This window comes from Entelurus aequoreus, linkage group LG22, assembly GCF_033978785.1.
Source record: "Entelurus aequoreus isolate RoL-2023_Sb linkage group LG22, RoL_Eaeq_v1.1, whole genome shotgun sequence".
Taxonomy (NCBI): Eukaryota; Metazoa; Chordata; class Actinopteri; order Syngnathiformes; family Syngnathidae; genus Entelurus; species Entelurus aequoreus.
Window position 1 is genome coordinate 20,624,844 of NC_084752.1, and position 20,685 is coordinate 20,645,528.

Below are 20,685 nucleotides of genomic sequence, written 5' to 3' on the forward strand. Positions count from 1 at the left end.
CAATTCAGCCAGGGCTCCGTGAAGCTGGTCAATCCTGACTCTCAATGCTAGCTCCACAGCCTCGTTTCTTCCTCTGTATTTCCTCCGGTCTCTCCACGCAGAGGCAGAGAGCTAGCAGCTGGTCTCCGGTGCAGATATGGCCATGGCTCCCCGAGGAAGATTCAAAAGTCCACAAATGAGCAGCGCAGAAGTCACACAAGTGCCACCCCTCGTTGCGCAGTCCCGAAGGGGCCTGAACCAAAAGGCAAAAAACACATGAAAACAAGAGAGAAACACCAAGAACACAAAGGAGGGAATACTGTACAAGAGCACGGAGCTCCTGCAACCAGCAGCCACTACAGCGGCTTAATAATAATAATAACATAAAATAAACTCTCATCTGTCTGCTGCCAAACAGATCACAAGCCCAACACGATTCATGTGCATCTTTGGGATGCAAACTACCGTATTTTTCGGACTATAAGTCGCAGTTTTTTTCATAGTTTGGCCGGGGGTGTGACTTATACTCAGGATCGACTTATGTGTGAAATTATTAACACATTACCGTAAAATATCAAATAATATTATTTAGCTCATTCACGTAAGAGACTAGACCAGGGGTCGGCAACCTTTACCACTCAAAGAGCCATTTTGGCAAGTTTCACAAATTAAAGAAAATAATGGGAGCCACAAAAAAAAATTTTAAATTTAAAATGAAAAACACCGCATACAAAGCTTAAATGCTTTGTGCTATGTTAACCAGGGGTCTCAGACACACATACCGGCACGCACTTTAATGTGGAAATTTGATGTTAGTGCGGCCCGCGAGTTTTGAATGAATGGCGCTTGATCGCGTCATACTTGCCAACCCTCTCATTTTTTCCGGGAGACTCCCGAATATCAGGGCGTGATGGCACTGCTTTTTGCGCCCTATACAGCCTGCCCAAACAGTGTACCTGCTCGACCACATGTAGAATACAGTTTCAGCTTGCTCACATAAGTGACAGCAAGGCGTACTAGGTCAGCAGCCACACAGCTTACACTGACGTATAGCCGTATAAAACAACTTTAACACTGTTATGTTACAAATATGCACCACACTTTGAACCCACACCAAAAAAGAATGACAAACACATTTCTGGAGAACATCTGCACTGTAACACAACATAAACACAACACAACCAATACCCAGAATCCCATGCAGCCCTAACTCTTCGGCTCAACCAACGCACGGAGGGGGGGGGGGGGGGGGGGGGGGTTGATGTGTGGGGGGATTTGGTGGTAGCGGGGGTGTATAATCTAGACCGCAAGAGTTAGGGCTGCATGGGATTCTGGGTATTGGTTGTGTTGTGTTTATGTTGTGTTACGGTGGGATGTTCTCCAGAAATGTGTTTTTCATTCTTTTTTGGTGTGGGTTCACAGTGTGGCGCATATTTGTAACGTAACAGTGTTAAAGTTGTTTGATACGGCTACCGTCAGTGTAAGCTGTGTGGCTGATGACTGAGTATGCTTTGCTGTCTCCTACGTGTGCAAGTAAAAGCTACATTCAACATGTGGCCGGGCTGGCACGCTGTTTGTAAATGCTATAGAGACTAGACGTATAAGATTGCATCGGATTTAGCGATTAGGAGTGACAGATTGTTTGGTAAACGTATAGCATGTTCTATATGTTATAGTTATTTGAATGACTCTTACCATAATATGTTACGTTAACATACCAGGCACGTTCTCAGTTGGTTATTTATGCGTCATATAACGTACACTTATTCAGCCTGTTGTTCACTATTCTTTGTTTATTTTAAATTGCCTTTCAAATGTCTATTCTTGGTGTTGGGTTTTATCAAATACATTTCCCCCAAAAATGCGACTTATACTGCAGTGCGACTTATATATGTTTTTTTCCTTCTTTATTATGCATTTTCGGCCGGTGCGACTTATACTCCGGAGCGACTTATACTCCGAAAAATACGGTAATTATTAAATTGGCGCATTTTGTTGTAATATTACAATAGCTCTTGTTTCATGTGCTCATGAAAGACTCTCTCAGCATTTGGCAGAATTAATTTTTCCCACATTTTAGACAACCTTTTTATTTTAAATTGCACCATTCAGGGGAGAGGACTTATTTGTTGTTTGTCATTTACAGAACCATGTGTATCTTTTCATTGTAAATTGCACGCCTCTTTTATAGTACACAGCATTCAAATAGCCAGGCTCCAAATGCATACAAACAGAAAATACAGTAAAACATTTACAAGTGGCTTTAACAGGATTTTTATAATGAAATAAATAAATAAAAAAACTTGCAGAACAGAGATGTGGTTAGTGAGTAAAACTGTGTTACACAGTTTGAGCTATTCGAGAAATTGTATTGTAAAGCACAATGTGAAGGTAACCTAAATCCTTTGAAAAAAGGCTTCAAATTTTCAATAAAATAACATACTGTACATCTAAAATAAGAGCGTGGGGGTAACAGAAGTGGAATCAACCATGTATGCTCCTAAAAAATATTTTCCATTTACTCCAGAGTTTTAGGAAAGTTAGTAGTTATTTTCTCTCACCAGAAGCACAGAGCGCCCACGATTATTTTCTGATCATACACTTTACGACTGTGGGATGGACTGACACGAGTTCATTTACCAGAAACGGTGTCCAATGATCCTATGAGTTGTGCAGGTTTTTTTCCCCCTGCTTGCATTGACAACATGGTCAGTGTGTGTGTCAGTGCGTGTGCGTGTGTGAGGCTTTATTTGTGTGAGTGTGTTAAATCGCTGCACACAGCTGCCCTACATGTTCCAGCTGGAAGCCAGACAATGCAGGCAGCAGCAGCTGGAAAAATGGACAGAATGTTCTGAAGAGGAGTGGAGATTGTTGGTGACCCAGCCAGGCAGACTGTTGAATTAAACGTTAAGACGTTTTCGAAGTCTTCAATCAACCGTCTTTTAGCTTCTCGCCCTGCGAACACTTGAGCGAGTTGCCTAGAATTGAACAATACAAATTCAATATCCTCAGAAATTGAACGCTGTAAGATGTTGCAGACAAGCCGAAATGCTAAACATCATGAGCTGAGAATGTTGACGCTGTTTAAAACATCACAGCATAGCAATCATACCTTTTTCTACTGAGGACCGCACAATTTGATATGTTTCATTTTCAAAACCAATACAATATATAGATTTTTTTTTTCTTCCTTTCGGGCTCCAGAAAGATCTCAGTCATAAAAATGTTAAAAATAAGTCAAAATATGACTATTTAAAAAAAAAATTTCAACACCTAAATCTCCAGATCGACTTCAGATCTATCAGTCGATATAAAGTGTAGATTTTGTTCCTATGTTTTATGGCTTTTTTGTTAAAGAAAACCCTGTTTTCCTTTGGCAAAAACAAAAAATGTACAATATTTTCCCCCAAAACATTTTCAAAGTGGAATATATATATATATATATATATATATATATATATATATATATATATATATATATATATATATATATATATATATATATATATATATATATATAGTTGATTGACAACACTAAATTGGCCCTAGTGTGTGAACTGGAGTGTGAATATTGTCTGTCCCCGTGACCCCAAAAGGGACAAGCGGTAGGAAATGGATGGATGGATGGATATATATATATAATGTGTAAATATATATATATATATATATATATATATATATATATATATATATATATATATATATATATATATATATATATATATATATATATATATATATATATATATATATATATATATATATATATATATATATATATATATATATATATATACATACATACATACATAACGTGAAGATAGATGTAAGCACAAGTTAACACTTGCAGGGCATTACTGCCTGACGCACCTCCGACAGTGCCATGTGGTGCTAGCTGCAGGGTCAGCAGCCGGGAGCCAACCTTAACGGATGTTTCGCTCCTTTAATCCCGGAACATCTCTGGGTGGTGGAGCAGCGACAGGGACGTCTCCCTGCCGCCCCCTGCAGCCAGCTGGAGGATCCATACTGTACCAACATTCTAACCGCGGTGTTATTACTGTTGTGAATATGGAATGAGTCCCATATACATAATGTGTAAATATATATATACACCCCCGCTTCCACAACCCCCCCCTCCCCCCTCCCTCTCCGTGCATCGGTTAAGGGGGGCGGGGTTGGGGGCGGGGTTTGGTGGAATCGGGGGTGTATATTGCAGCCCGGAAGAGTTAGGGCTGCATGGGATTCTGGGTATTTGTTTTGTTGTGTTTATGTTGTGTTACGGTGCGGATGTTCTCCCAAAATGTGTTCGTCATTCTTGTTTGGTGTGGATTCACAGTGTGGCGCATATTTCTAACAGTGTTAAAGTTATTTATACGGGCACCCTCAGTGTAACCTGTATTGCCGTTGCTCAAGTATGCTTGCATTCACGTGTGTGTGCGTGCAGTAGCCGCACATATTATGTGACTGGGCCAGCACTCGTTGGACTGGGTGAAAAGCGGACGTGACGATTTTCGGGAGGGGCACTGAAATTTGGGAGTCTCCCGGGAGGGTTGGCAAGTATGAGAATTAGTGGTGAATGCGGTGTTACCGTGGCACCTCCGCTGTATTTAATCGGCGGGCCAGCTCTAGTGTTAATTTGATATCGCCTCAAGGGCCAAGTGGAATTACACGGCGAGCCAATTTTGGCCCGCGGGCCAGAGTTTGACACCCATGGTCTAAAGGCATGGATATAAATAGGTAGATGGGCCACGCCACTTTGAGCTGCCATGTTGGCACGCCGCATAACAGGCTGCTACAGCACGCTGATGAAACTACAGATATACAGTATATCCAGGACATGCCTCTGGCATAAACACTTTATGCGCTTGTTTAGGGCCACAAAAATCAGAGGGGTTGAGGGGTGTGGGGTGCATATCGCAGTTTTTAATTGGCTTCACTGCGGTAGGAGGTATTGAACACTTTGGACCCATTGGACTTATCAAGCTATTTTTTTTACACCTTTTTATATAAACTTTGGACATTATCTGAAATATAAACACATAAATATTGAACATATTGGATTGAACTGAATTGTACTTGTCAAAGTACGGTAGTCTTTTTGTTTAATATTCATACGTGATTATGTATAGTAAATACAGATCTTTACATAACTTGTACAATATTATAATACATTATTTCCTTATATAATTTTTGTTGGTTGTGTCTTCCATACACTACTTCTGAGAGTAATACACTGTCAATTGGTTCTGGGCCTGGCCGTAGTAAATTAATTTCTGTGTAGTAGGAATTGTTAATTATGAATTTAATATTTTTATAGCTAGAGCAGTAGTTCTCAAACTTGAAGTACCACCCCAGAAAACACTTGCCTCTCCAAGTACAACCATAATAACCAACAGTAAAATACAGTAGCGTAGTAGGCCTAAGTATTCATTAAAAACAAGGCAGAGATTTTATTTAACAAGTATACCAGTTTTTTGGCCACTGTAACATTACATACAGTTTGTACAGTAACACCTTGTTTAAATATAAGAACATAAAAAACTGTATTTAAATAATGACCCAAATACAAGTAATTTCACATAAATGTTAAATAAACATTGTACTAAAATAAATCAAATATCAATAGTAAAAATAATATCAATGTGTTGTGCGTAGTAATTGGCTGAAAGGCTGGGAAAGGGCGGGCGTAGGGAAAGAATGTGGAGAACATTAAGTTCCAAACACAGTTTGAGAATCACTGAGCTATAGCACTAAACAACATATTATTTCAGTTTTTTAATGATGTGTGTGTGACTGTGTGTATAGTATTATTAATATACATCCAAATTGTGTAACTTGACAGCAACAAAATTGTAATCGTGGCACTTGAAGGGGTCATTTTATGATAGTTTTTTTTACATTTACTCATTGTGGTCCACATAACAAGTAATGTTGGTTCTTTGGTCAAAATTTTGCATAGATTATGTTTTACAGGCCGTTTTCATGCTGCTTTCTGACCGTCTCTTCAGGATGTGCCATTTTGTGGTCTTATTTATGTGGCTTCACTTCGACAGCGTCTTCTCCCCGTCATCCGTGTTGCCGTTTTTAGCGCTTCCATAGCGGTCTACGGACAGATATAAATTGGAAGCTTGGCACTATACTATACTTTGTATTACAAATAGCAACAGCGAAGGATACATGTGCATGTATGAACTAGTCTGCCCCACAACATAGATAGATGAAGAAAAATAGAGAGCTTATTGACTACAGCAGATTACAAAGGTGGACTCAAGCAAAGCACTTTGGGTAAATTAATACCATACATGGAGATATCCGCTGACGTCACAATTGGGAAAAATAATACAAATTGGGCAAATTCCAAACAGATCGTTTGTAGGAAGTAAAGGAAGGCAAGATTGTTTTGTAAAAATCTCCGCCATGTATCCATGGTTTGATTTCACATTTTCAGGGCTTATGCAGATCCCAAATACACAAAAACAGGTACCAATAGGTAAGAAAAATTGGTCTATCATATTAGGTCCCCTTTAAACGTTTTAGTGAAAAGCCAGATTTGGATACCTTGATTATTAGTTGCATCCCTCTTGGTGTCAGTGAGATTGTGTTTTTGTTTTGTTGTTTCTCTATGCATGGTGCAATCGTATAAGCGCAATATGTATTATTTATTGCTAACTTTTTTGGTTTTCCGTTTATTTACTTTGTAGCTGTATGTAGAAATGGCGTTGCTGAAGTGGCAGATGATTGCATCAGCTCTGTGCTCTTCAAATGTACTTTATATCCTTTGTGTTTTTGAATTTTTCCCTCTTGTTTTTATGAGTTGTTTACTTTTTTTTTATGGACTTTTTGTATCTGCACTGCAACCACATAATTTCCCCATTATGGGATAAGTAAAGTCTCACCTAGATGCCTTGATTATTAGTTGCATCCCTCTTGGTGTCAGTGAGGGGTCAGTTGGCAGCTGTCATGTGATGCTCTATCAGGCTGTGGTGGACACAATTAACACAGAGATGATTGGGTTCTCCTTTACACCTGGCCACTCTATTTCATCCAACTCCACCATCTTTGAGCTTCTCTTTCAAGAGAAGGGGGAAAAAAAGGGTGAGGCAGCAGCAGTGGGATGCTGAAGGAAGGATGAAAGCGACCACAGAGAAGTCTGTGTTTAGTGGGTTAGTGGACCGCTGGTCTCCACTCTCGGAGACTTTGACTTTACTTTGCCACCTCAAGGTAGTAAATCCGATCTCTTATGTGTTTCAAACTTCCAGCTCATATTCAGGACTGAGGCTGTCTTTATTTGGCATTTTACATCTCTGTCATTTCATTGTCATTAATATTACTGAGAATTATATCCTGCTCTCTCCCTGTGGACATTTATATTTTCCACTATTCATATTCTTTCCAGTGTGTGTGTGTGTGTGTGTGTGTGTGTGTGTGTGTGTGTGTGTGTGTGTGTGTGTGTGTGTGTGTGTGTGTGTGTGTGTGTGTGTGTGTGTGTGTGTGTGTGTGTGTGTGTGTGTGTGTGTGCGTGTGTGTGTGTGTGTTCCCATCCACCAGCTCAGAATAAGTGGCACCAGACAGGCCTTATAAGGAGCGGTTAGATCATTGGCCACACCGTTAGTAAAACAGAACCATATGTGTGCTGTAGGTGTTTGTGAGCAGCACTACAGCTCAAGTGTGCCTTTACCGTGTGTGTGTGTGTGTGTGTGTGTGTGTGTGTGTGTGTGTGTGTGTGTGTGTGTGTGTGTGTGTGTGTGTGTGTGTGTGTGTGTGTGTGTGTGTGTGTGTGTGTGTGTGTGTGTGTGTGTGTGTGTGTGTGTGTGTGTGTAAGTAAAACCATGTGTGTCCAAAGGTAGCAGCGAGAACAGGAGCCTGTTGCTATTAGACACAGTGAAGGTCATGTTATATGATCATGCAAAACACACTTGTGTCTTCACGTCTCATCCAAGCTGTTTCCACAAAGGTGAAAAAGATTGTTCTTTCTTGGAAAACTCTTAAACACACCACCTGTGTCGTTCGAGCGTTACATAAAAGAGGTATCAGCCTGATGTGCAAACAAATCGGCTCCTGGATCCTGCATCTTTGTGCTCCGTTGTTTTATCCGCGCTGATGGCTTTAGCAGAGAAGAGAACGCTCTCTTGCTCTCCATCTTTCTTACACAGCTTGTCTGGAATGTACAGATGTTTCCTTTTGGGAATGGGCGTCCTGCTCAGTTCACACACACACTCACGCACTAGAAAGAGTGTGAGCAAGGAGTGCATTTCCATTTACTCACATTTGCTTTATTTATATCTATTGATTGATTGATTGTACCTCCAGAAGGTGAAACGAGTGTCCACCATGCACATTCAGTAATGAACGTGGAACATTTCTGTCCAAATGTGTTCTTCATTAAAGTTAATCGTGTAACTTGAAGCCAGCAGCATCCTGTCGTCTTACATTCACACTCTTTGTCCTCTCGCAACCTTTAGCGCCTTATTTGTATTTCATTTTCTCTCCCCTTTTGTTTCCTCGTTCCCTCGTGCAGCTCAGGCTTTGCTGTGAAGCCCAGGAGAAGCTGAAGTCACTGGACTGTGTTCCTCACTGGTCCTCTTTGTTTGTGTTGGCAACTTGGCAGGGGCCTCCGATTCCGCTTCTCTCGCTTCCTTAGTCATGATTAATCTAGCGCTTCTAAAAAAAAAAAATCTGATCAGTACCATAACATTTGAGTGCAATCAGGTGAAGTTCAAAGAATATAACCTGCACTCAAAGCAATGAAAAAAAGTCAGCGTCGACAGTTAACCTCTTTTCTAGACATAACAGTTGAGACAGAAAGGACTCTTTTATATGACAACTATGTGTCAATATATTGAAGGACTGAATAGTAGGTTAGTTGGTTTCAGACATCACAATAAATGCATTTCTGTGAAGTAAGAATCATTAATTATAAACCAAATATTTTCATAGCTACAGCATAAAAAATCTGTTTACGAACTTCAAAATACATTTTTCAACATTATAAGACATAAAATAACACCATTTAGTCACCTTCACACTCTATTAATTCAATATAGTAATGCTGCCTGAGACTAAGCCAAACAGTACTAATGCTAGTCTTAATTAACCAGAAATTAATTAACTGTTTTCTCTGCTGGCTCTTTTGTCTCATCGTCTGCATCTGTGTTCTCAATTTGTATATATTTTTCATCTCCATCCTCTTTGTCCTCAATCTCTTCTAATCTTTGTCGATCTTCCAGTGTTGCCAACTCCTCAGGAAGGAAAGTAGCTATTGACTGTCATAAAAGTTGCTAGAAGTTGATCGATGATGTGTGGAGTTTGCATGTTCTCCCCGTGACTTCGTGGGTTCCCTCCGGGTACTCCGGCTTCCTCCCACCTCCAAAGACATGCACCTGGGGATAAGTTGATTGGCAACACTAAATTGGCCCTAGTGTGTGAATGTGAGTGTGAATGTTGTCTGTCTATCTGTATTGGCCCTGTGATGAGGTGGCGACTTGTCCAGGGTGTACCCCGCCTTCCGCCCGATTGTAGCTGAGATAGGCTCCAGCGACCCCCCGCGACCCCAAAAGGGACAAGCGGTAGAAAATGGATGGATGGAAGCTGTAGTTGTAATATTCACGAACAAACCAAATCTATTGACCGTGCTCATTAACATGAACGATAGGTTTGTTTTTATTTGAAGTGTGACAGTGATGAAACATTTACATCTTACTCTGTAAACCAAGGTAGAAACAGCGGCAGTTTTGCTCAAAGTGGATGTGCGTCTCTTCTCTGCTCTTACTGGAATGGCACTTTATTGTCACTGCATTTCAAAGAACAACAAAATGTGTTTTCAGCACAAGCTGTCAAAGAGCAGACATTCAGGCCCTCAAGCTCCTGCCTATCTTGCCGATTGTATTGTACCATATGTCCCGACAAGAAATCTGCGTTCAAAGAACTCCGGCTTATTAGTGATTCCCAGAGCCCAAAAAAAGTCTGCGGGCTATAGAGCGTTTTCTATTCGGGCTCCAATACTATGGAATGCCCTCCCGGTAAAAGTTAGAGATGCTACCTCAGTAGAAGCATTTAAGTCTCATCTTAAAACTCATTTGTATACTCTAGCCTTTAAATAGACTCCCTTTTTAGACCAGTTGATCTGCCGTTTCTTTTCTTTTCTTTTCTACTCTGCTCCGGGGTGGACCGCTAGCCTGTCCATCAGATCGGGACATCTCTACGCTGCTGACCCGTCTCCGCTCGGGATGGTTCCCGCTGGCTCCACCATGGACTGGACTTTCGCTGATGTGTTGGACTTTCACAATATTATGTCAGACCCACTCGACACCGAGGATGTCGTTGTGGCTTGTACAGCCCTTTGAGACACTTGTGATTTAGGGCTATATAAATAAACATTGATTGATTGATTGATTGATTGATAACTCCTTAAGCGAATAATTATTTAGCCTAAGCGCCGTGTCAGCCACACTAAACCATCGTTCAAGGTTCCCCTCCTTGGATAATTTTTTACACGGGTAAGTGCGCCGTCTATTTCTTCACTCTCTGGCTCTTAGCTTTGTATGGACTCATTGATCGTTTACAAACTGAGTTCAGAGAGGAAGTGACGCTAGAAAGACCTCGCCCCACACAGGAAGTGACGTCAGAAAGACGTGCCACAGTCAGCTTCATAACAGACGCTTGTGGAAATCACACATGAATACCTTAAAAGAAGGAAACCCGCGATTGCAGCTATTTCGGATACAACACATCTCAGACGGCAACATAGCAATGTTGAGCGACGGTTTTGGATAAGGCCTGGAAGAAGGTAGCCTGGTGGGATATGTTTGTCACCGAGTGTGTTGTGCAACAGGAACGGCAAGAGAACTTTCGAATGTCAAGGTCAGCTGTGACTTTACTTAGAGAAAAACTTTGTCCATTTGTCGAAAGGGAGACAACGAGAATGCGGGCTCCCATGGACAAGAGAGTACTACGGAAAACAGTGAATGCATTTGGACTGGCAAAGCAGACTATCAGTTATTGTCCGTGGTGTATGTCGAGCGATTACTCAACGTCTAGTTTTGTGCTCCATAACTATTGTGAAGACATGAAGTGGTTGTGGCCGTCAAGTACAACCGCCAATTTCAGCCTACAAGCACAGTGCCTAGATATCTAGATCCCTAAGTTGATTATTGTAAAATGTTATTTATCACATTGTTTACTTTCACACGTCCATTAAAGATATGATTCATGTATGTTGGCTCAGGTGTGATTCACTACAATAGGGCCGGTCTAAAAGCTGCTGATGGTGAGGCAAGCAAGGTTTACTGTGAAAAGAAATGTGGCAATAGGCCACATTGAAACACAGGGTAAGAATACACTTCCAGGTCTGAGGTAACTATGACGCGCACATTTTTATTCGCGTTGCGCCGGCGGACGGAGGGGGTCTTAAACGGTGGCATTGTGTGTGTGTGGACAAGGATAAAGTTAGGTGGGATATAGCCTGAATAACCTCAGCCGGCTTAGTGTAGAAGGGGCCTCAGTTGACAGGGACCGCATGTAAGGAAATTAGGCTCACTGCAGCGTCGCTTGTACGTTGAGGGCATAGAAACGTGCTTTCATGTCTCCAAAACATACCATAAAAAGCCGCTAGATTGTCACTAGTTGTTTTTGAGTAAGAAAATCACCAAGGGGAGTTGGAAAAATACTGGATTTAGCGAGAAAGTCGCCAAGTTGACAACACTGCGCTGAGGTGTGTGTAAAAGATAGAGACGCCATGACCCACCTTACGTTGCTTCTGATTGGTTTACATTGTGTGGTGCCTTCCGTGGTTGGCTAGATTTAGGCACAAGAACATATGGATTGGTCTCGGATTGGTTATATCACTCAGTCAGTCAGAGTTACTCGATCCACAGCAAGCCGTGAGGAAAAAAGTACAGAGTAGTGAAAGGGGAAAAATACGGGTGAGAAATGTCAAGTGTGGTGTGTGGCGTGACAATGGGTTCAAATGCTTGACTCTCACGCTCAAAGCGTGAGGCTTGGCAGCTCTATATTAGCTGCACCAGACAATATATGTATATGTTGTGAAATGGGTTATTTACACAGAAAGATTTTATAAATGTTTATTTATATACCTTAATTGTTTACAAACGGTTTCTGTAAAACGGCAGTAAAACGGCTGATCAAACACAACACAAATCATAGTCATGGACCCACTAGCTGCGGAAACTAGCTCTCCAAAGACTCAATAACTCCATAGTGACGTTTTGGTGAATTTACTCAGGAATTTGTAAAACTGGAACAATACAAACGGAATGCCATTGTAAGGTAAAAATACTAACACAGACACTCAAAACGTGTTATCATATTACCTAATGCTAATGATGCTAGCTTACATTACGATAGCACAGACAAATATGCATGAAAACACTCCTACAGGCATCACACATGGGACGGTTTAGTAAGTAAAAATTATTTTAGTTATAGTGTAACTCTTACAAATGTTGCTTGGAGCGATGAATGAAGAATCCATACGAGTAGAAACACTATGTACGATTAGAAGATGAAACGGCACTTCTACTTTTGCTTCAAAGCTTTAAACAGCAAAAAACACTTTTGCTCAGCCTCACCTGCAGTGAGCAGACTCGTCCAAAAAGATGGTGCCATAGCACAAACAGTAATACACCATTTAAGTGTCTTAGCATGTGTTTAATGCAAACTATTTGCTTTGTGGCTGTCAACGAAGAGAAATTAATAAATTAGCCGCACTGTTTTATAAGCCGCAGAGTTTAAAGGGTAGGAAAAAAGTAGCGTTTTATAGTCCAGAATATACGGTAAGCTGTAGAAATATCTCAAGGATGATCAGTTCCAACAGGATGCCCCTCACTCACTTTTGAGCTTCATGGCCAAGGCTATGAATACTTACTGAATGTACATGTGATTTGTTAGTTTTTTTATTTTAAATAAATCTGCATATATTTCTGGTAAGTGAGGTGGCAGCATCGCTCAATCTAATCAACAGGCTCCCTGTTCTCTACAGTAAAAGTAGTAAGTACACAGGAACACGTGTACAAAGCTAAAGACAAGTTTGTGAAAGAAATTAAAAGGAAAAACAGGAATCTTTTTCTGTGGCAATTTGTAAAAAATATGTATAACTCACATAGTTGTACAGATAAATAAATACGTATCAAATTCCCAATAGCAATTAAATTCGAGGGGCTTGCGAAAATTCTCTGTCTGCCTCTGAGGTCATGACAACAAATTATTAAGAAGCACTGTTGTAAATGGAATACCATAGATGGACAGCATTGCTTCAACTTTGCTTTAATCTTCTTTTTAATAGCTCATATCAGACATCCATCCCATCCATTTTCTACCGCTTGTCCCTTTCAGGGTCGCGGGGGGTTGCTGGAGCCTATCTAAGCTGCATTCGGGCGGTAGAATAAGTGGCTTGTCTAGTGTTTTGCATGATGTTGAATGCTAATGAACAGTTTTGTTGGAGGTTAGAAACCTCAGGCATACATTGCTGTATTCACTCACATCACAAAATATTAGAAACACCATGCAGTATGATGCAGTCCAGTTCTACGTTCGACTGCAAACTATAATCACACTAAAAAAAATAATATAAAACTGAGCACAAATTCAAAATTTTTCATAACATGCCCATTAAAATGAGCAGGTGTGAAATGTGAATGGGTGAGTGTCTAAGATACATGATGCATAATGTCTTTGGCAATAGTCGACTTTCTCAGCATGGGGAGACTTCTATTGCAGTCTTGGTAATTTCACACACGACACGACACACACACTCAGTTATAGCACACTTTACAACATCTTAATCATGCAAGAGATCTAGTAAGGGAGCTATGCCCCTAATCTCATACGCCTTAGTACAGTGGTCCCCAACCACTGGGCCGCGGCCCGGTACCGGTACATGGATCGATTGGTACCGGGCCGCACAAGAAATTAATTTTTTTTTTTTTTTTTTTTTTCCATTAAATCAACATAAAAAACACAAGATACACTTAGAATTAGTGCACCAACCCAAAAAACCTCCCTCCCCCATTTACACGCATTCACACTCATTAGCCCAAAAGGGTTGTTTCTTTTTGTTATTAATATTTCTGGTTCCTACATTACAAGGGCGTGCGGTGAGGTTAATGTCTGGTGAGGCACTGCATCATCACAGTCAGATTTACAAACATATGAACCCTAAATAGTATCTTATTCACCATGTGATTGGCAGCAGTTAACGGGTTATGTTTAAAAGCTCATACCAGCATTCTTTACACAACTGTAGCACACAAAAAAGCACATTTAATAAAAAAAACATTATTATGGTCTTACCTTTCTTGCTGTACATCCACACAGCCAGCCTTTGCGTGTGTACCACGCTGTTTGAAAAGAACGGGTCTTCTGTCCCGAAGTCAAAAGCAAACCTTTTAGCTCCGGTTTTGGTCTACCTTTAAATTACCTCCTGCTTCGATTGAAAGTCCAGTTTAGAAAACTGTTTTATTTTACATATGTAATCCTCCATGTTTTTAATAAAAGTCCAGGCGAGAGGAAATAAACAATTGACTTGCAAACTTTTTTTTTTTTTTTTTTTTCTTCTGCGGCGAGGAATGATCTCTGGGATCACTACCGCCCTCTACCACCAGGAGGCCGGATTACTGCGAGCCTCAGACAGTACGTTTTTGCAGCAGTTTTATGAATGCTCAGCACAAGAAATACGTTACACACATACAGTTGTTGACAAAATACACTGTACATTATATACCTCAGCTAACTAAACTATACCATAGTTTAGTTAGCTGATATAATTCATATAGCAATACAGTCTCACTGCACAGCAGCTCAGCAGTTAGCCGAGTCATTGTGCACAATCCATGTTGAGGCACAAATCAGTGACGTGCCTCAACTGGCTGCTGATCACCGCACCGTCTCTTCTCAGTATTTGAACAGCAAATGTGAAAATAAAAATAAAAATAATCTAAAACTGGTGAAGTTAAATGGAAAATAACGTTAGTATAATCACTGGATACATATAACAATTTAATTTTTTTTTTTTTCTTTTTACATTTTTTTTCTTTCCATGAAAGTGACTGCACGCCACTGCTACATTATATATCAATATAGATCAATACAGTCTGCAGGGATACAGTCCGTAAGCACACATGATTGTATTTTTTTATGACCAAAAAAAAACAAAAAACAAAACCATTCCCCCCCGGTCCGTGGGACAAATTTTCAAGCGGTGACCGGTCCGCAGTTACAAAAAGGTTGGGGACCACTGCCTTAGTAGACAGGTGGTTTCACCACCTTAGTGTACTTAAAGGGTCATCAACAAACTATTATCTATCTTAAGCACAATGTTCAATAACAATGTGTTTACATCTTGCTACTCTGACCATCTCATGTCTATATGTGTGTGTGTGTGTGTGTGTGTGTGTGTGTGTGTGTGTGTGTGTGTGTGTGTGTGTGTGTGTGTGTGTGTGTGTGTGTGTGTGTGTGTGTGTGTGTGTGTGTGTGTGTGTGTGTGTGTGTGTGTGTGTGTGTGAGTGCGCACGTGTTTAAGTGCATGTGTGTATTTGATTGGCTTTCCCACACATACATTTTAAAGTGAATATTTTGGTTTATATCACAGAGATCTTTCCAAGAACCACATCTCCTCCCTGGATACGACTCTGCTAGATCGATTCATCGGCCTCCGAGAACTGTGAGTTCTTGTTTTTTTGTGGAGGGTTTTTGTCACCTGCACCTTCAATCATACAATATTTGTCCATTTTACAGGTATCTACAAGAAAACAGAATCGTTGTTCTCCCCAGAGGAGTGTTCTGCTGTGGGCCGTTGTCAGTCCTGTGAGTACAATCAAGTGATTATATAAAGTTTCGACCATGTCAGTTTTAAGAGGAGAAACATCAATAAAGGCAACGGGGGAGGTACAGTGGAACCTCAATTCACAAATGTAATTGAATCTTAAACAGGGTTCATAAATAGAAAGGTTTGTATATTGAAGCAAATTTCTCCATAGGAAACAATGTAAACCTGAACAATGGATTGCAGCCTTGACAAAAGTCCATATTTTAGTCAAACTTCGTGCAATATAAAGTGCTGTGCATTGCTGTATATCAAACAAACATAAGGAGATGATGGACCAACTTTCTATTGCAGTGGTTCTCAACCTTTTTTCAGTGATGTACCCCCTGTGAACATTTTTTTAATTCAAGTACCCCCTAATCAGAGCAAAGCATTTTTGGTAAAATACAGCACTATGTCATCAGTTTCTGATTTATTCAATTGTATAACTGTGCAAAATATTGCTCATTTGTAGTGGTCTTTCTTGAACTATTTGGAAAAAAAGATATAAAAATAGCTAAAAACTTGTTGAAAAATAAACAAGTGATTCAATTATAAATAAAGATTTCTACACATAGAAGTAATCATCAACTTAAAGTGCCCTCTTTGGAGATTGTAATAGAGATCCATCTGGATTCATGAATTTAATTCTAAACATTTCTTCACAAAAAAATAAATCTTTAACATCAATATTTATGGAGCATGTCCAAAAAAAAAATCTAGCTGTCAACATTGAATATTGCATTGTTGCATTTCTTTTCACAGTTCTTTTGACAGACATTTTAGTGAGGGAAATCATGGCATGGGGGAATCTCTGGGTTTATGGTAATGAATGGAATAGCCTACTTGATTTGATGTTCAGTTTATGAACTTACATTCATATTTTGTTGAAGTATGATTCAATAAATATATTTATAAAGGATTTTTGAATTGTTGCTATTTTTAGAATATTTAAAAAAGATCTCACGTACCCCTTGGCATACCTTCAAGTACCCCCAGGGGTACGCGTACCCCCATTTGAGAACCACTTTTCTATTGAATAACAAAGTAAAAAAAAAAAACAACAACAGCTGAACTGTCCCTCTACTTATGCAGTGCCCTGCCGACACACACACACACACGCACACACCCACACACACGCACACACACACACACACACACACACACACACACACACACACACACACACACACACACACACACACACACACACACACACACACACACACACCTGCCCAGTTGCCTTGTGGTTAGAGTGTCCGCCCTGAGATCGGTAGGTTGTGAGTTCAAACCCGGCCGAGTCATACCAAAGGCTATGAAAATGGGACCCATCACCTCCCTGCTTGGCACTCAGCGCCAATGGTTGCAATTAGGGGTTAAATCACCAAAATGCTTCCTGGGCGCAGCCACCACTGCTGCTCACTGCTCCCCTCACCTCCCAGGGGGTGAACAAGGGGATGGGTAAAATGCCTAGGAAAAATTTCACCACACCCAGTGTGTGTGTGACAATCATTGGTGCTTTAACTTTAACACACACACACTGTCACTAGCCCTGTGGTGCACTCACAGTTTGAAATCACAAATCTTCACGAATCTCCTTAACTTTAACAGCCAGGTCACTACAATAATTAGGAATAAACCATAAAATCCACATTCACAGGTTCCAGGTTTGATTCCCACTTCCACCTAGGCACAGTTGGTATGTCCTTGGCAAGACCATAGGCGCCGATCTGCATTTCTGCCAGTGGGTGCTCGGTGTGTGTGTATTAAAAAAAAAAAAGAAAAGACGTTCAACGAATTTAATATCCCATATGATTTGTGGCTTTATTATTTTGTAAAACGGACCAAACTCGGCAAAATTAACCACAACAAGATTGATTTTTCAAAAATTATTTTAAAGATTGAAAGTTGCCATCAATCCCACATGGCTGCTCGGCATTGTCCATGGGTGCTCGGCCCCCGAAGCACCCACGGGATCGGCGCCTATGGGCAAGACACTTTACCCACCTGCTCCCAGTGCCACCCACACTGGTTTAAATTTAGCTTAACGATGTAGATAATGGGTTTTACTATGTAAAGCGCTTTGCGTCACTAGAGAAAAAGCGCTATATAAAAATAATTCTCTTCACTTCACTTTACTGTGGGGCTTAATCTTCTTGGTGTTCAGTGGAAAGGAGTGGGTGTAGTGGGGCGAGGGTAGGCGATGTAGACAACTTGTCCATTGCTTCCTTTGGACTCGTATTGAGCTAATAAAAGTATGAAAAATTCTTTAAAACGGCAAAAAATCGCTTAAAAAAAGCACACAAAGTAGAAATTAGCACTGCTCTGGCTGCACTGCAAGCACACAATGACTGTGCTGCAGGCACACAATGAAGTTTGTTTTTCTGGGGGTTTTTCAAGATGACGCCGCTGTAATGGCTGCTGGTTGAAGGAGCTCTGTGCTTTTGTGTTTCCTCCTTTGTTTTCTTGATGTTTCCCTTTTTTCATGTGTTTTTTTTCCTTTTGGTTCGGACTCCTTTGGTACTGCGCTGCAAGTGGTGGCACTTTCGTGACTTCTGCAGTGATTTTTGGTGTTTAACTTTTGGATAAGCCTCTGGGGTGCCTTGGCCATGTTTGCACGGGAGACTAGCTGCTGGCTCTCTCTCCGGAGTCCGTGTAGCAAGACCGAAGAAGATGCGGAGGAAGAGACAGGGGCTGCAGAGCTGGCGTTGAGTGTCGGGATGACCGAGCTTCACAGAGCTGAATGAGCATGATTCAGTCTCTCTCGACAGACTCTCGCTCATTCGCGCAGACAATGGCCGAGAGCTAGTGGGCAGCCTGAGACGTAGTCGGCTCTCTCGGTTGCTTTGTTGGGTCTATTGCTCTCTCCCAACACCAGCAGACAGTGGCGTGAAACACCACAGAGGCCACCGTGTTGTATGTGGGTTTTGGGCTCCTTAAAAAGGGGTAGAAAAGCGCTATACAAGTACAACCATTTACCATTTACCATTTGTTGTTTGTCTATGCATGATGCAATCACATGAGCGCAATATGTTTGATTTATTGCTAACTTTTTTGGTTTTCCATTGATTTACTTTGTAGATGTATGTAGAAATGGCGTTGCTGAAGTGTCAGATGGTTGCATTAGCTCTGTGCTCTTTAAATGTATTTCATATCGTTTGTGTTCTTAAATTTTTTTCTCTCTTGTTTTCATGAGTTGTCTACCTTTGTTATGTACTTTTTGTATCTGCACTGCAACCACATCATTTCCCCATTATGGGATGAGTAAAGTCTCGCCTATCCTGTCCTAAATGGAAAAGTTTGTATAACCAGGGGTTTGCACATTGAGGTTCCACTGTACTTGGATTAGTCTATCTGTACAAACAGAACTCCTCAGGATAAACTTAGAACAGAAAGCATTTACCAACACAAATATTAACCACACTTACAATGTAAGTGCACACACACACACACACACCAATCAAACCATGATTAAGCCAAATTACAGCTTACTGTTCCAGGCTTTGCTACACACATGTCACCCCCCTACCCCCAACTTCCATCTGTCAATTCCATGCTTCTTCCAGCCATTACCTTATTTCTTCCACCCGTTTAAGTTAATGGTTGTGTGTGCATGTGTGTGATGAGGGAGGACTCTAGTGGTTTCCATTAGCCCCTTCCAAAACCACCACAACAACGGCCCCATTATGTAGTTACTGGGTTGATGGTGGAAAGATGGAAAGAAGTGGCACCTACACTGGCGTATAAATGTGTAGGACTCTCATTTCTTTTTTTTCCCCATTCATTTCATTTATTTATTTATTTATTTCAGGCAATGACATAAAAAAGTACAAAGTTGACAACACATAATAATTAGGGATGTCCGATAATGGCTTTTTTGCCGATATCCGATATTCCGATATTGTCCAACTCTTAATTACCGATACCGATATAAACCAATGCCGATATATACAGTCGTGGAATTAACACATTATTATGCCTAATTTGGACAACCAGGTATGGTGAAGATAAGGTCCTTTTAAAAAAAATTAATAAAATAAGATAAATAAATTAAAAAACATTTTCTTGAATAAAAAAGAAAGTAAAACAATATAAAAACAGTTACATAGAAACTAGTAATTAATGAAAATGAGTAAAATTAACTGTTAAAGGTTAGTAATATTAGTGGACCAGCAGCACACACAATCATGTGTGCTTACGGACTGTATCCCTTGCAGACTGTATTGATATATATTGATATATAATGTAGGAACCAGAATATTAATAACAGAAAGAAACAACCATTTTGTGTGAATGAGTGTAAATGGGGGAAGGAGGTTTTTTTGGTTGGTGCACTAATTGTAAGAGTATCTTGTGTTTTTTATGTTGATTTAAAAATTTAAAAAACCATACCGATAAAAAAAAACGATACCGATATTTTCCGATATTACATTTTAAAGCATTTATCGGACATCTCTAATAATAATATAAATTAATATAGTGCAAAAGGTAATGTATATTATGTAATGCATGATTGTCCAGTTTTGCCTAAAAGGGAGTGGGAAGAAGATAATTTATTTAATCCCACCCCCAGTTCTCCATTCAGTGATTATTCACATGACTTTCACTCTTACTTTGTTCAAGGTTTATAATACAGATGTTGTATCAGAGTGGCATTACCACAGGTAACAATAATTATTACACTGTAACAATAATTTGTATCAAAACTGTAGGAATAATAAATATACCAACCATGGTAATAGACAACATAGCAATAATGGTAAGGAAACATTGAGCACATGTTAACACTTTGAGACGGAGTACAGCAGCAGGTCAAATTAAAGACCCTCATCTCTATATTTGAACCAGACCCCATGTTTGTATAATAGTTTAAATCGATTAATAGTTTG

At 40.2% G+C, this 20,685-nt stretch overlaps 1 protein-coding gene across 1 annotated transcript in view; it reads left to right on the forward strand.

The window, feature by feature from the left end:
* pkd1a (polycystic kidney disease 1a) overlaps positions 1–20,685 on the forward strand; it is a 137,832-nt gene that overhangs the window by 20,318 nt on the left and 96,829 nt on the right. Inside the window, exons 3-4 of the mRNA XM_062032740.1 lie at positions 15,584–15,655; positions 15,730–15,798. Of these exons, the coding sequence (XP_061888724.1) occupies positions 15,584–15,655; positions 15,730–15,798 (141 nt within the window). The remainder of the gene's footprint in view (positions 1–15,583; positions 15,656–15,729; positions 15,799–20,685) is intronic.